This window comes from Cyprinus carpio, chromosome A20, assembly GCF_018340385.1.
Source record: "Cyprinus carpio isolate SPL01 chromosome A20, ASM1834038v1, whole genome shotgun sequence".
Lineage (NCBI taxonomy): Eukaryota > Metazoa > Chordata > Actinopteri > Cypriniformes > Cyprinidae > Cyprinus > Cyprinus carpio.
The window spans coordinates 7,394,812-7,409,206 of NC_056591.1; the positions used below are offsets into that span (position 1 = coordinate 7,394,812).

Genomic DNA, 14,395 nt, shown 5'->3' on the forward strand with positions numbered 1-14,395 from the left:
TTGTTAGTTTGTTTTTTGTTTTTCCTAAATATTTTTATGTGCTATCTTGTGTAATTTGTATTTTCTGAATGGAAGAAAATACACAAACTAAAATGTATTATTATTATTATGTCTTTAAAGGTTTCCCAAACACTCTCACCCACTGCCATTGCTCAGCAAACAGATAGCCCTGCCATAAAACTCACAGTATTAGATGAGTTGGTTTTGTTTACACTTTTGAGGGCAAAACTGCTTCAGATGGCTTACTTATTATTGCTGCATATTACGATGGGATAAGAGAGAGTCTTTTAACATTAAACAATATTACACACTTCACCTTTAAACAACACTTTTAAAGCTAATTATGTTTTATCTATTAGTGCATTCAAAGTGATTGACTGTGTTTCCCTGTTCATGCACAGGAACAACCAGAGGCAGACCGTTGCAGCATTTATCGTTCTGTCATAGTGAACACTTCTAAAGAGATGATGTGCTATAGTGATTTCCCAATGCCGGATCATTTCCCCAACTACGTGAACAACTCTACGTTATTGCAGTACTTCAGACTCTACGCTGGGCACTTCAACCTGCTCAAACACATTCACTTTCAGGTGATAAACACCATAACATCACATCCCTTAAGATTTCCTAGATTTAAAACCTCATTAGTCCTGGCAAACATACCTTTCAACCAATCAGATTTTATGCATAGAGGATGGGACTGTTAGATAACAGTGATGTTCCAGGAACACATATTGCTTGAGAAAATTATTCTCGCATTATTGTGTGTTTTTTCTCAGGATCTATCACAGTGGTTCTCAAACTGGGGTATTGCTCGGGGAGACGGATGGGGGTATGCAAACAAAATGCTGAGCTTTGGCATTCATTTAATTCTACCCTAACTTAAAATAACATTAAAGGGGTCATATGACGTTACTAAAAAGAACATTATTTGGTGTAATCAGGGCCGTCGCTAGTGGGGTGAAAGGTGGTGACGATTATAGGGGCCCACGGCTGATTGGGGGGCCCCCGGCGATCTCAACCGTCTGGACGCTCAGGAAAGTTAACAGGCCACTGCTGCGCGTCGTCACGAAAGCTTATCATTTTCACGTGTTTTAAAACCTTGCCAATTTAAACATTCAAAAGAGTTTAAACCATCCAAACACAAGACGCGGAAAAGCTGAAGTGAGTAGCGTTAGCTGGTTTCTCGCGCGCTGTGTTCGGTGCGCACGCGGAGAGCCGCGTCTCACAGACAGCAACATTGAACCAAGCTCTCCATTGTGAAGTTCTCCTCGAACTTCCTCCTGCACCTGAACGAACAAATACAAATCACAGTTTAAACAAACAGAAAAGGATGTGAAAGAGCCCAAATTCAGCACCCGCGGTGTTCTGGTGTTCAGGGCTCACGCAGAGAGAGGCTTCTCAAAACGCTTGAACACCGAATTTGCCTCTTTTTGCTCTTGTACTGACAAATACATACAGCATATGTCAAAATATCCATCTTAGAAAGTATGTTCGACAAAACTGTTGGTTATGTCTTAAGTGAAAGTAAACTGGAGAAAAAAATCGGATGTGTATTATGTTGGATGCATTCATTGTCTCTTAAAGTGACCGCGCCTAATTTAGCTACTAGTTGCTGTAATGTTAATCCAAGAAAATGAAAGAAAGAAAATTACTCACTGCTCTCGACAGAATCACTTTGTAGTTTTAACAAGAATTAATGCACAGTCAAACCAACAATTATTCAGACACCAGATATAATGTCTGATTTTTTTATTTTATTTTTTTACTAGTAGGTGCAGGACACTATAATTTATGAAAGTGAGTATAGCAAAATAAAGCGAATGAAAGTGAGTATAGCAAAATAAAGCGAACTGTGACATATACCCAAAAATTCTTCATACAGTGAACTAGTGAAACTGATTAAAAAAAATATTCAGACACTTTGACCTGACCATGTTTTGTTTATGTTTTTTTCCTGAATTGCTAATGCTACCTTTTCACACCACAGACTGAACAAAATTAAGCATTGCTTGGTAATTAGTCAACAAAGTATTGATAGATGTGTAAATATTGTCATACTAACAACTGTCTGAAGTTTTGGTTGATTGTAGTCCATTACATACATTTCTATCAAAGTTATCTAACATTATCAAGATTAATTTGTTCTTAGACAGTTTAACTTTGAGCTCTTTTCATATTTTATTACCATTTTCTAAACTATAGCAAATAAACTGTAATAATGTGAGAAATGTTGTAGGTGTCTGAATAAATTTTGGTTTGATTGTATATTTATTTTTTTACAGTGAAGACTTAAGCAGTGATACTTTACATTTAATTATTCGGTTTCTGTACCTGGACACAAACTTGAATAAACTAAAACTTTGTGTAAATAGCACAAATAAATAAATAGAACAAACATGCAAATTAAACAATTTCAAACAGGGCCCACTGTTACAACCTGCACTGGGGCCCCACAAACCCCAGCTACGGCCCTGGGTGTAATGCAATGTGTTTATGTGGTTTAAGGTTCAAAAAACACATTATTTTTCACATACTATATATTATTGTTTCTCTTCTATGCCCCGACTTTCTGAAACGCATCGATTTTTACTAGGGCTGATCCGAATACCTTTTTTTTTTAGCTTCAAAGCTTCCGTAGTAATCAACACCAACTATTCGGAGGGAGGGGGCTGAACATATTCTTCTCTCTAATAAAGGCAGAAATCTCTGTGTATCTGTCTGTCTGTTTGCATTTTATTATGTCGAGAACCGTTCATCAGTCGACTTCATGCGTTGCAGGTGTTTTGCTGCGGACCCAAGGGAGTGCAGTTTCGCATTTTGGTGCAATATGGACACGCAACATATTCAGAAAAATGTTATGCTCCTTAACATACTGTGATGCCCGGTGCAACGAGACAAAAACATTAAAACCCATTATAAACGAGGCATTTGTTGCATCCAGTGGGGACGTAATTACTGTAAAAACATAAAACCATGTCTGCATTTGTGATCGGAGAAACGACAAACAACCAGCCCCACTCTACACTGCTCAAAACTCACATTTGAATCATCAGTGGCAAATCCTTTAAATATGAAAACATACTTACAAACTGTGAGTCAGAAGCACCGGCATTGTAGTTTTCTCTCCCAGGATCAGGAAACAGTCCTCCGTAAAATGTGCTGCACACATCTGAATATTTGGGTTGAACTATTCTGGAACAGTATTGTAAATACAACTTAACCACTGATTTCTAGTTGTGTCCTCTTTTGGAAGGCCAAACAAAGTATTTTCGCTTTCGCAACGAAAAACACAGCATCTTCACGACATAGCGGTGGCGGTGGCAGCAACAATAAAGTTACGCCTTCTTTCTTTGCGTGAACATTTGGGCGGTGTTATGCAAATCTTCCCACAAAGTGACATGTGGGGGCATGTTAGAAAAAGCCGTTTTAGAGGGGAGTGGACAAATCTTAACTTTTATAATAAATATCTCTTTGGGTTTGAGACTTTAGTCTTTGCAACTTTAGGGATCTTATCTATTCACGAACAGCTTGTAACACTCCAAAGAGAAAGGAAAACTTGAAATCGCATCATATGACCACTTTAAGACAGTGACTTGCCGCGACCTACTGGCAATTTTAGTTTTAAAGTTTCACTTTGTTTTTCCATCATTTATTGCTTTATTTATTATATTAATAATACACTTAATGGCATGTTAAGAATATGACATAAAACATGATATTCCTCCCTAAAGGAAAAAAAAAGAAGTACTTGTAAATCAATTTAAGGGCAAATATTGTCCCTTAATGGGAAAGATGTGGGGGTACTCAGAATAATGTTAAATGCCCCAGGGGGTACGCCACAGTAAAAAGTTTGAGAACCACTGATCTATCATATTATTCTATTAATAAATATAAAAAGATAACAAGTAGCAATCAGGCTCTATGTGGTTGGGTGAATTTCAGACCACAGTTCGCAGTGTGAGACAAAGGCCTGATTTCTCTAACTCTGGTCAGTGGGAAGTGGTGACTGTGGACAGAGATGGACGAGAGGAGACACATGACTTGTTTGATGGTGTGCTAGTGTGTGCAGGACATTACACACAGCCCATCAAACCCCTCTCAGACTTCCCAGGTGCTCAACTGATATTATCATCATAATACAGCATTCAACACTGTGTGTAGAACTAATTCCCTGCATGGCTCTATTCATATAATGGATTTGATATGTATTTGGAAACATTAATTTATTGTATATCTTTTACTGTAATTTTGTGTGCTGCAGGTATTGACACATTCCCAGGGACAATAATTCACAGTTGGGAATACAAGGACTCTGATCCTTACCTTGGGAAGAGAGTTGTTGTCATTGGGATTGGGAATTCTGGTGGAGACATTGCCGTGGAGCTCAGCAGAGCGTGTGAGAAGGCAAGAGAGATTTAATAATGTAATATCTAATATAGATCTTTTATCTATTCTTAGGTTCTTGGCAGGGTCAAAATCATATGGAGAAATGATTAGCGATTGAATGATAGTGTGCTATTTTAATGTCCCAATTGATAATTCACATTAATTAATTAATAATATTTATAACTGCAACCTTCTGACAGCAAAATAAAGAAATAATTTTCAAAAGAGGACATATTAAGAAAGTGATGGATTATGGTAGAATTGCAAGGTACAATATATAACAACATTTAAACACTCAACACTATTTAACAATTCAATATCATAATTAGCATATATTAGCATAATATTAAAATAATTACATAAGTAATTCAGCAAACTAGCTAGCTATCTAACAAGAAAAAATGACATTCATCTTCATAAAAGAATTTGCCTTTTTCTTTCATTGATTTTTTTCCCTTTTTATGAAAAATTATAAAAGTTGCTAAAGCCAATTGCTGGTGTTGCGGGAGGAGCAAACGACAGACACAGTGGGTGTGGCGTCAGGCCTCGGAGAGGCTTTTATTAACCGAAAATAAGGAAACAGAAATAAAAATGTCCAAAGGGGAAGAGGTGGCAGAAGACCCGTCAAATATATATATATAATATAACAATATATATATATATATAGGCTTACATATATATATAATGACACATTTAATAACAATGTACATGTCAATTATTTACATTAAACTTCCCATTAAATCAATTTTTATGCAATATTGTAGTTTGTTATACACCAGTTACCAAATGGCAGCGATCCAATCAATTCCAAATGGACAAAGTCAAGTCCCACCCTACTTTTTTTGGTTTGGTTTGTTTGTTTGAGAAGCTGTTTCACTGATTTATACGTCACAATAGGGGAGAATAGATTATCACAATTTCAGGCCAACTTTAAAGTTTCTACATGTATTCCTGCTAAATCAATGCACAATATGTCATCAAACTCTGTGTCCTTATGGCTGATTTTTAACTCAATTTTACCCCCTCAGTTCTGAATATGTGTGTACTATCTTGGTTCTCATTAAGATTCTACTATTTTGACAAATTTAAATTCACTCTCGTCTATCCACTAATTCAGCTTACTTTGGTCTTCCTATTTCTCACTCTCTTAGACATTCCTGAGTACCCGGAAAGGTGCTTGGGTCATAGGTCGCGTGGTTGATAGAGGGCTTCCTCTAGATATGATGATGATGACACGAGCTCGAGATCTGTTTTACTGGCTCCTGCCCCGAGCTCTGCTCAACTTGATTTTGGAGAGAATCCTCAATCAGAGATACGACCACAAGCTTTATGGACTTCAGCCGGTGCACAGGTGAAGGGCCAAACCATGATCCTCAAGAACTCCTTCCAAACTCTTTTCATCATTGATGATTAAAGTAAAGCCCTGACAGTTTAAAATTGACTCATGATTCACAGTGACCTTTACCATGTTTTGTGATTCCAGGATCCTCGACCAGCATATTGTTATAAACGATGACCTCCCTGGTCGCATTCTGTTAGGAGACCTGGCGATGAAATCAAATGTGCAGAAGTTCCAAGGCTCCACGGTTTTCTTTGATGATGGGACTGTAGAAGAGAAGATTGATGCAGTGATCTTATGCACAGGATATGATTATAAATTTCCCTTCCTCCCCACCTCCTTAAGCTCTGGCTCTGATGGAGATCTGAAACTCTACAGAAGAATCTTCCCTCCATCTCTAGAACGCCCAACACTGGCCATCCTGGGCCTGTTTCAAAACAATGGGCCAATCATGCCAGCTGTAGAACTACAGGCACGCTGGGCCTCCAGGGTCATTGCAGGTAATGAGCAACCATAAGAATTTTTTTTTATAGGTAAAGTAAATATAGAGAATCATATGAAACATATTTTTATATGATTATGGGTTAAAAAAAAAAAAAAAACTTCCTGTTCTTCAGGACTGAACCATCTTCCTCCAGCTGAAAAGATGGTTAAATCCATTGAGAAAGACGTTCAAGCGAATTTAAAGAGGTAATTAATAATTCACCTGAATTATCATTTCAAACAGGTTTTATTTTGACAGTTAATCGGATATCTCTCCACAGTTACCCCAGTCCCAAGCTGGCTGCCCTTCAAGTGGACCACATTCCTTACATAGACTCAATAGCAAAGGAAGTGGGCGTCCGTCCAAACATTGCTTGGCTGCTCCTGAAGGACCCTGCTGTTGGTTTGAGGGTTTTCTTCGGGCCGTGTTCTCCGTACCAGTTTCGACTGAATGGACCGGGGCACTGGAGTGGTGCCCGTCAGGCCATCCTTACCCAGTGGGATCGTGTGGCCAAACCCATGAAAACCAGGTCCATTCCAGAACCTTCATCCTTCGGTTTAATTTCTTGGCTGGGCCTGTCAGGAGGGGCTGCATTGATTTTTGCTTTATTGGCAATGCAATTTATCCCACTGTTTCTGAACAGCGATTAGATACCATAGATATCCCATACTCTGTTGATGGGTTGCTCTGTTTTGCGTTTGCACTTTAACCTGATTATTTCTTAATCTAATTCTTAGAGTTCATTATCTTTTATAATAAATACAAGAAGTTATATGTTAAATCCTTTTTTTACATTGTTTTCAAACAAGTGTATTTTTTGTTCTTAAATCTCAAAACAAGTGTTCTGCCATATTTCCTGAAATAATAATTACCTTTTTTCATCCAGGAAATAGTAATGTTAATATGTTTTGACAATCATCACAGAAGTAAAGTGTCAGCATTTTCATCACTTAATATACTTTGAAATAAAACAGTTGTTGGAGAATCCTGAGTCTGCCAGGTTTGGTATTTTTGTGATTGTGAGATGAGATGATGATTATTAACATGTCTAAATATCATTCAGATCCACTCTCACACACTCATATATGACAAAATTATTTATAGTAGTGGAAAATAGTAGAATATAATAGTCGTAATTATTCACACAGTAATTATTCAGCATCTCCACACAATAAATGTAAAATAATACTGTTTTACATATTTATTATTATAGATTTTCATAGTTCTAAGTGAAAATAGCAGTATTTTTAGCAATATGATACTTACACTAAGTGCAATTCCTATTTACACTGTCAAAATAGCAGGATTTTCTGCTATGTATGACTACTTGTTGCAAATAGTGGCAAATATCTGCACTTTAGTATTGCAGTACATTATAAAACAGTATGCAATATAACGTATTTGAGAGTTTAGTCAATTCATTCAAAGCGCAATTCATTCAATACATTTAAACCAAGCTACTTTAAGACCATCTCAGAACTTTCTACCAGGACTCTGCTGTTTTTGGGGTGGTTATTTCTGTATACTTTGACAGATGTCTCTTCCAGTCATTGGTGAGTAATCCCAAACCAATGGCGCGGTCTCAAACTATACCTACCTCTTCCGGTTTGTCCGATTTGTCATTGTGTTTTCTGAAATTGTTTTGTTCCCTTTCATAGGTGACGTCACCGTATGGGAACACCCCTCGGTGTGATGAATGTCTGAAGCCCTACACCATCCCGCCAATCCTATTGGCCAAATAGTGCTTGGCAACGGCCTACGCATGCGTACGTATTCATAGACCTGAGTGCCCTCGCGCTATAGCGAGCTCAGATTTCATTTCCTTCAGGAAAGCGAATCATCTGTGCCCTAGGAAGTATCATCATCTCAGCGTTCTCAGCAGTTTTCTCTTCTCTTTCTAGTCAGTGTTAACGCTCCCTCTTCGCGGTAACTGCGATGATTTTTCGGAAGTGTAAGGAACCGTGTACCAGGTTCATCCACGGAACACTACGACACATCTTTTTTTTTTTTTTTTTTTGCCCAGCCACCACCCCCCCCCGTCTTCGGAGGTCAACTTTATTTTTTATTCATATAACAAAATAAGACAGATCATATATTTGTAATTAATAAAGAGTGCACAAGCCGTAACAGGGAGACAGGGAGGTACACAAAAGACAGACAGTCAGACACAGACACACGGCCAGATAGACAAATAGACAGACAGACAGACAGATAACACACAGACAGACAGACAGACAGACAATAGTTTATAAGTGTGTGAATTGGTATGTCTGTAAGTGTGTGACTGTTAGGTGTTATTAAGGCAGCTATATTGGGGGGGGGGGTAAGGATGGTTTGGAGGGAGGGGGTGGAGAGGGGGTGAGTGGGAAAGTACGTGGTTTACATCAGCTGTTGAATTTGTAGAAAGGTTATGAGAGGATTCCAGTTTTTTTTATTTTTTTTTAAAGGCAGATATATTGTTCTTTTTATGAGCTATGGGTTTCTTCTGTCAAAATGAATTCTGTTGATTAAGTTAGTCCAATGGGAAAAATGACAAGAAGATTTGGATTTCCAGTTTTGAAAGATTATTTTTTTAGCGATTGCTAGAGAGACAAGAAAAGAACTGGGGGTTTTGTATTTGGAAGGGGATAGAGGTTTCTGAAGTGTCTCCCAGGAGACAGAGTGCAGGAGACAGTGGGACTCTGCAGTCCAGGATCGAAGATAGTGTGTTTTGGTTAATGTGGTCCAAAGAGAGTGAACAGGCTGGCAGAGCCCGGTTGCGTGGAGATAGGTGGTCTGTGCTCCCAGTAGGTACACTGTGAGCAAATGTCTGTGTCAGATAATTTCATTTTTAAATAGTTTACCTCTGAGTGATGTGGGATTCTGTGGATAGTTTTATATTGTATGAGTTGTAAATTGGTGTTGGTGGGTCATAGAAAAGGTGTTCCTGCAGATCTGCGTCCAGAAATCCGGGTCGAGGATAGCATGAGGTCACTTTCCCCACTTCCCCTTTGGGCAGGGTTATTGTGGGGTTAGATGAAGTGATGAGGCTGTAGAGTTTAGATATACGTTTTTCCTCCAATCGGGTGGTTTGCCTATCTCTAATAAATTATAACTTATTTTAGAAGGCTGTAGGTGTTAGTTAGTGTATGTTATTTTACTTTGAATTAAAAATTTAAGCTGTTGGTAGTGGAGAAATTGGTCTCTCCCAATCCCGAATTTCTGGACAATTGAGGGGAATGACATAAATTTATGTTAACCTTTCATGAGGGAGACACTCATGAAAGGTGCGTAGTGTGCTTGGGCTTACATCATGCACAGGCAGCGCTTAGTGGCCTTTCTTCTTGCCCCCATTGTGATAGCCTGCGGCTTAAAGTACTGCGCTCGAGGGTAGAAGTATTTTCTAAGGTTGCCCCCGCGTTCAACCCCCGCCGTGTCACTTCTGCGGCTGCCGAGGCACCGCACGAGGCGATGGCTTGGGGAGACATGTGCGACATGAACTACGAGGACAGCGCTGCGCTGGAGTTTTCTCCACGTCGCTCGCTCTCCCCTACCCAAGTGCAGGAAGCGAGCTTTGTCGAACCCGTCGTTTTATCAAATGAGGGTTTACAGCCCACCCCGGAGGCATACGATGCTATCTCCTTCGGTTGTGGACAGTATGATGATGACGTCTTATCCACCGCAGCCTCGGAGTCTGAGGACTTCATGGCTGATGCTTGCAGCCCTCTCCCTCCTAGCGGACAGGAGAAGCGTGTTTCCCCCTGGTTTCTGGACGTGGTCTCTCGCGCGGTGGGTAAGCTGGGACTGGATTGGAAGGTTGAGAAGGCCGAGGCCCAACCTTCATCGAAGCTGGATGACCGTTTTCTAACTAGTCGTACACCTGCGCAGCCCCGTAGGCCCTTGCCTTTTTTCCTGGACCTCCACCAGGAGGTTTCGAGGTCCTGGAAACAGCCTTACTCGGCGCGCATTACTAACGCTGTGGCTGCGGATTTCGCCACCATTTCTGACATGGCGAACCGTGGCTATACAGCGATGCCTCCGGTGGAAGAGACTCTCGCCGAACATCTCGGGCCTAATTCGGCCACGGCATGGAAGTCTCGTCCCTTTCTTCCTTCAAAGGCGTGTCGAGCCACTTCCAGCCTCGTCGGGAAATCCTACATGGCTTCAGGCCAGGCGGCTGCATTGCTCCACTCTATGGCGGTCCGCCAGGCCTACCAAGCGGAGCTCTTAAAGGAACTTGACGAGGGGGAAGGTATCACACCCGAGGCTGTGAAAGAGCTGCGGCGAGCAACGGATTTGGCGCTACGCGCTACCAAACATACTGCTCGAGCAGTGGGCCATTCTATGGCTGGATTGATAACGGTTGAGCGCCATCTCTGGCTTAATCTCACCGACATCAAAGAAAAGGACAAATCTTTTCTCATGGACGCCCCTGTTTCTAAGGACGGTTTGTTTGTGAAGAGGCATTCACTTCGTTGGTGGATAAATTTAGGGCAGCGAAACAGCAATCAGCCGCCTTCCGCCAGCTGATTCCTCGCAGACCCAGGGTGATTGAACAGCAGCAGGCGCCCGCGCGGTCTCGCTCAACCTCCTCTCACCGCCAACGGGTTGCCTCACGAGAAGAGCCTTCACCTATGGCGCCCCCTCGTAAAGATTGGGGTCCTAAGGCTTTTCCACCGGCTCGCCAGCGACAGCGGAAAAGGTTAGACCTGAGCTCGACGGCTAATGCCTCTCGTTCTCGGGCCCCTAATAGCAGCTCCTGATATTCTCGCTGCTTGCCAGGGACTGTGCCCTCAACTAGAGAGCGCTGTTGGACCGTTTTTGCGCATCCAACCCTCTCACTGCAGTCCCCATGCTCAAACATTGACTGTCTCGCCGCAAAGGGCGCTTCGAGCAGCATTGGATCGAGCTACCATGTCGGGCGTTCCCTCAGACACTCTGCGCAATTCAGCCTTCAGAATCCGAGGGACGGTCCAAGGGTCTGGCAAAGACGGCCCGTTTATGACGGCTCACACAGCCGCCGCTTTTTCGCTAGCGGTAGAGCCCGATGTTCATTTTGTTGGATTAATTCCTGCCGTGGACACGCTTCAGGATTATACACAACGAGACGCAACGACTTTGACGCCGTGGGTCTTCCGTGCCTGGACATTTTAACGCATATGAAAACGTTGCAGAAGGCGGAAATCTTGAAACCACTGACGTTATTTTGGGCCGCGTGGGAACGCTTGCCCGGCATTTCACAATGGGTGTTACGCACAATTCATCACGGATACACCATTAAGTTTCAAAAAGGCCCGCCCCCTTTCCGCGGAATTTTTCCCACGGTTGTGAAGCCAAAGGAAGTCGCGGTGCTGCGGCAAGAGATGTCAGCTCTGCTGAGTAAAGGGGCTATAGAAGAAGTACAACCCCTCTCAGATGGAGTCAGGTTTTTTACAGCGGCTATTTTGTTGTACCAAAAAAAAATGGGGGCGGTTTTGCGACCCATATTGGATCTACGCCGTTTGAATCTTGCACACTCAGGATGAGCAAATTCAAGATGTTAAAGGTAAAGTCTATTTTGTCTCATATTCAACCAAACAACTGGTTTGTCACGATCGATCTGAAGGATGCATATTTTCATATTCAGATCATCAAGAGACACAGGAAGTTCCTCAGATTCGCTTTAGAGGGCAAAGCGTATCAATACCGCGTTCTTCCCTTTGGCTTAGCCCTGGTTCCCCGAACTTTTTCGAAATGCATGGACACAGCTCTGGCCCCGTTGTGGCTCCAGGGCGTTCGCGTGTTGAATTACATAGACGATTGGCTGGTGTTAGCACAATCGCAGACTCAAGCACACTCTCACCGGGATCTTGTGCTGAATCATCTAAACAGCCTGGGCTTATGCACGAATTTCCAGAAGAGTGTTTTAATTCCCTTTCAACGGATAACCTTTCTGGGAATAGACTTGGACTCTCACGCGATGACAGCAAGACTATCTCTACCGCGTGTTCAGTCTCTCGCGTCATGCGTGCGTAACTTCAAAGTAGGTCGCAAAGTGACGGTGAATTTGTGCCTCAGACTCTTAGGTCTAATGGAAGCGGCATCCCCTGTAATCCGTCTGGGCTTACTTCATATGCGCCCATTTCAGTGGTGGACGAAAAGCCGGAACATTTCACCCCGTTGTTTTCCGCATCGGACGATTTCGATGACACGGAGGTGTGTTATGTCAATAAGACAGTGGATGTCAACCGAATTCCTTCTAGCTGGAGTTCGGCTGGGGATTTGTGCTTCCCGAGAGACTGTCACGACGGACACGTCTTTGACTGGTTGGGGAGCTGTTTGTCAAGGGCGCCCAGCTCATGGAGTATGGACAGCGACACAACGCGGTTGGCATATAAACAGGTTGTATTAACTGGCGTTTTTTCTAGCTCTCCAGTATTTCTCGAATCTGCTGATCGGCCGTCATGTACTACTCAGGTCAGACAACATAGCGGTTGTGTCATATCTGAATCATCAAGGAGGATTACGCTCTCGCCCCCTGTGCAGGCTGGCGAGAAATATTCTTCTTTGGTCTCAAGCGGTTCATGTCCCCGGACGTTTGAACTTCGGAGCGGATTTGCTATGCAGACAGACTCTGGAGCAGGGGGAATGGAGGTTGCACCCCCAAACGGTGAGCCTTTTATGGCAAATATTTGGAGAACCAAGAGTGGACTTATTCGCGTCGAGCACGACTACGCATTGCCCGCTGTGGTTCTCCCTATGCCCTCCATCGCCCCCAGGCTTGGATACGTTAGCTCACGATTGGCCCAGGACCAGCTTATATGCTTTTCCCCCAATTTGTCTAATTCCAGTGGTGTTATCCAGGATACGGCTGGACAGAGTGGAGCAGCTGCTGCTGGTGGCTCTGTGGTGGCCCACACAGCCGTGGTTTGCGGATCTGGTCAGTCTGCTAGCAGGCTCTCCATGGGAGATTCCCCTCAGACAGGACTTACTATCGCAAGCACGAGGGATGATTTGGCACCCAAGGCCAGATCTATGGAAGCTGTGGGCGTGGCCTCTGAGCGGAGTGAGTTGATATGTCCTGGTCTTTCTGTTGAAACCACCGAGACTATAATGAATTCTAGGGCAGCTTCTACGAGACTCTTATATGCTTTCAAATCGAAACTGTTTACGGCCTGGTGTTTCGTAATATGGATCCGGTTTACTGCCCAGTGGCTTCAGTACTGGAGTTCCTTCAAGACCGTTTCTCTGATGGAGTAACACCAGCCACTCTGAAAGTTTACGTGGCAGCCATTCCAGCTAACCACGTATATATAGATGGTGCTTCAGTGGGCCGTCATCCGCTGGTCTCTCGTTTTATACAGGGTGTGCGACGGCTGAGGCCTTTCTGCCCTGTGCGAGTTCCTTCATGGGATTTATCCATTGTGTTGCTAGGTCTATCAAGGCATCCGTTTGAGCCCTTGGAAACTATACCGGATAAAATCCTGACTTTAAAGACAGTTCTTCTTGTGGCTTTATCCTCCCTCAAGAGAGTTGGGGATTTACAGGCTCTTTCTGTTTCGCCCTCGTGCATGGACTTTGCACCAGGCTCTGTGAAAGTATTGCTGCGACCGAGGCCTAATTATGTCCCTAAGGTCGCTTCGAACCCTTTTCACTTTCAGCAAGTGGTCTTGGAGGCTTTACCCCCTGCAGAGGCGGGGTCAGGAGATCTGAGTCTTTGCCCTGTCAGAGCGCTGAAGACTTATGTTGATCGAACAGCCCCATGCCGTGAGTCTGACCAGCTGTTTGTCTGTTTTGGACACAAGAATAGAGGTCATGCTGTCACAAAGCAACGCATGTCCCATTGGTTGGTGGAGGCAATATCTTTAGCCTATGAGGCACGCGGACTCGCTTCGCCCTTAGGAGTTAGAGCTCATTCCACGAGAGCAGTGGCTTCTTCACAGGCTTTTCTCAGTGGATCTTCTATGGATGATAAATGTGCTGCGGCAGGATGGTCCTCACCGAGCACTTTTATCAAGTTTTACAATCTGGATGTGAGGACAGCTCCTGGCTCCCAGGTTCTCTCCGCTTGAGCAGATGCTTCCTTGGATCCCAGCTATCAGGTACGTCAGGTGTTATGGTATAGGGTTCCCATACGGTGACGTCACCGCAGCATCGAAGTGACCTCTGAAAGGGAACATCTCGGTTACGCATGTAACCACGGTTCCCTGAATAGGGAACGAGAT

At 43.0% G+C, this 14,395-nt stretch overlaps 1 protein-coding gene across 11 annotated transcripts in view; it reads left to right on the plus strand.

Annotated features, from left to right (window-relative positions):
• The window catches only part of LOC109102267 (flavin-containing monooxygenase 5-like), a 71,031-nt gene extending 63,828 nt beyond the window's left edge, over positions 1 to 7,203 (plus strand). For 9 of the 11 annotated variants that reach the window (XM_042777519.1, XM_042777520.1, XM_042777518.1 and 6 more), the window contains 7 exons: positions 402 to 590; positions 3,946 to 4,114; positions 4,265 to 4,407; positions 5,541 to 5,740; positions 5,873 to 6,228; positions 6,346 to 6,418; positions 6,493 to 7,203. In XM_042777519.1, coding sequence (XP_042633453.1) covers positions 402 to 590; positions 3,946 to 4,114; positions 4,265 to 4,407; positions 5,541 to 5,740; positions 5,873 to 6,228; positions 6,346 to 6,418; positions 6,493 to 6,862 — 1,500 coding nt within the window. In that variant the 3' untranslated portion in view covers positions 6,863 to 7,203. The remainder of the gene's footprint in view (positions 1 to 401; positions 591 to 3,945; positions 4,115 to 4,264; positions 4,408 to 5,540; positions 5,741 to 5,872; positions 6,229 to 6,345; positions 6,419 to 6,492) is intronic. The other 2 variants (XM_042777529.1, XM_042777527.1) reach the window with 2 other exon arrangements.
• The last annotated feature ends 7,192 nt before the right edge of the window (positions 7,204 to 14,395 follow it).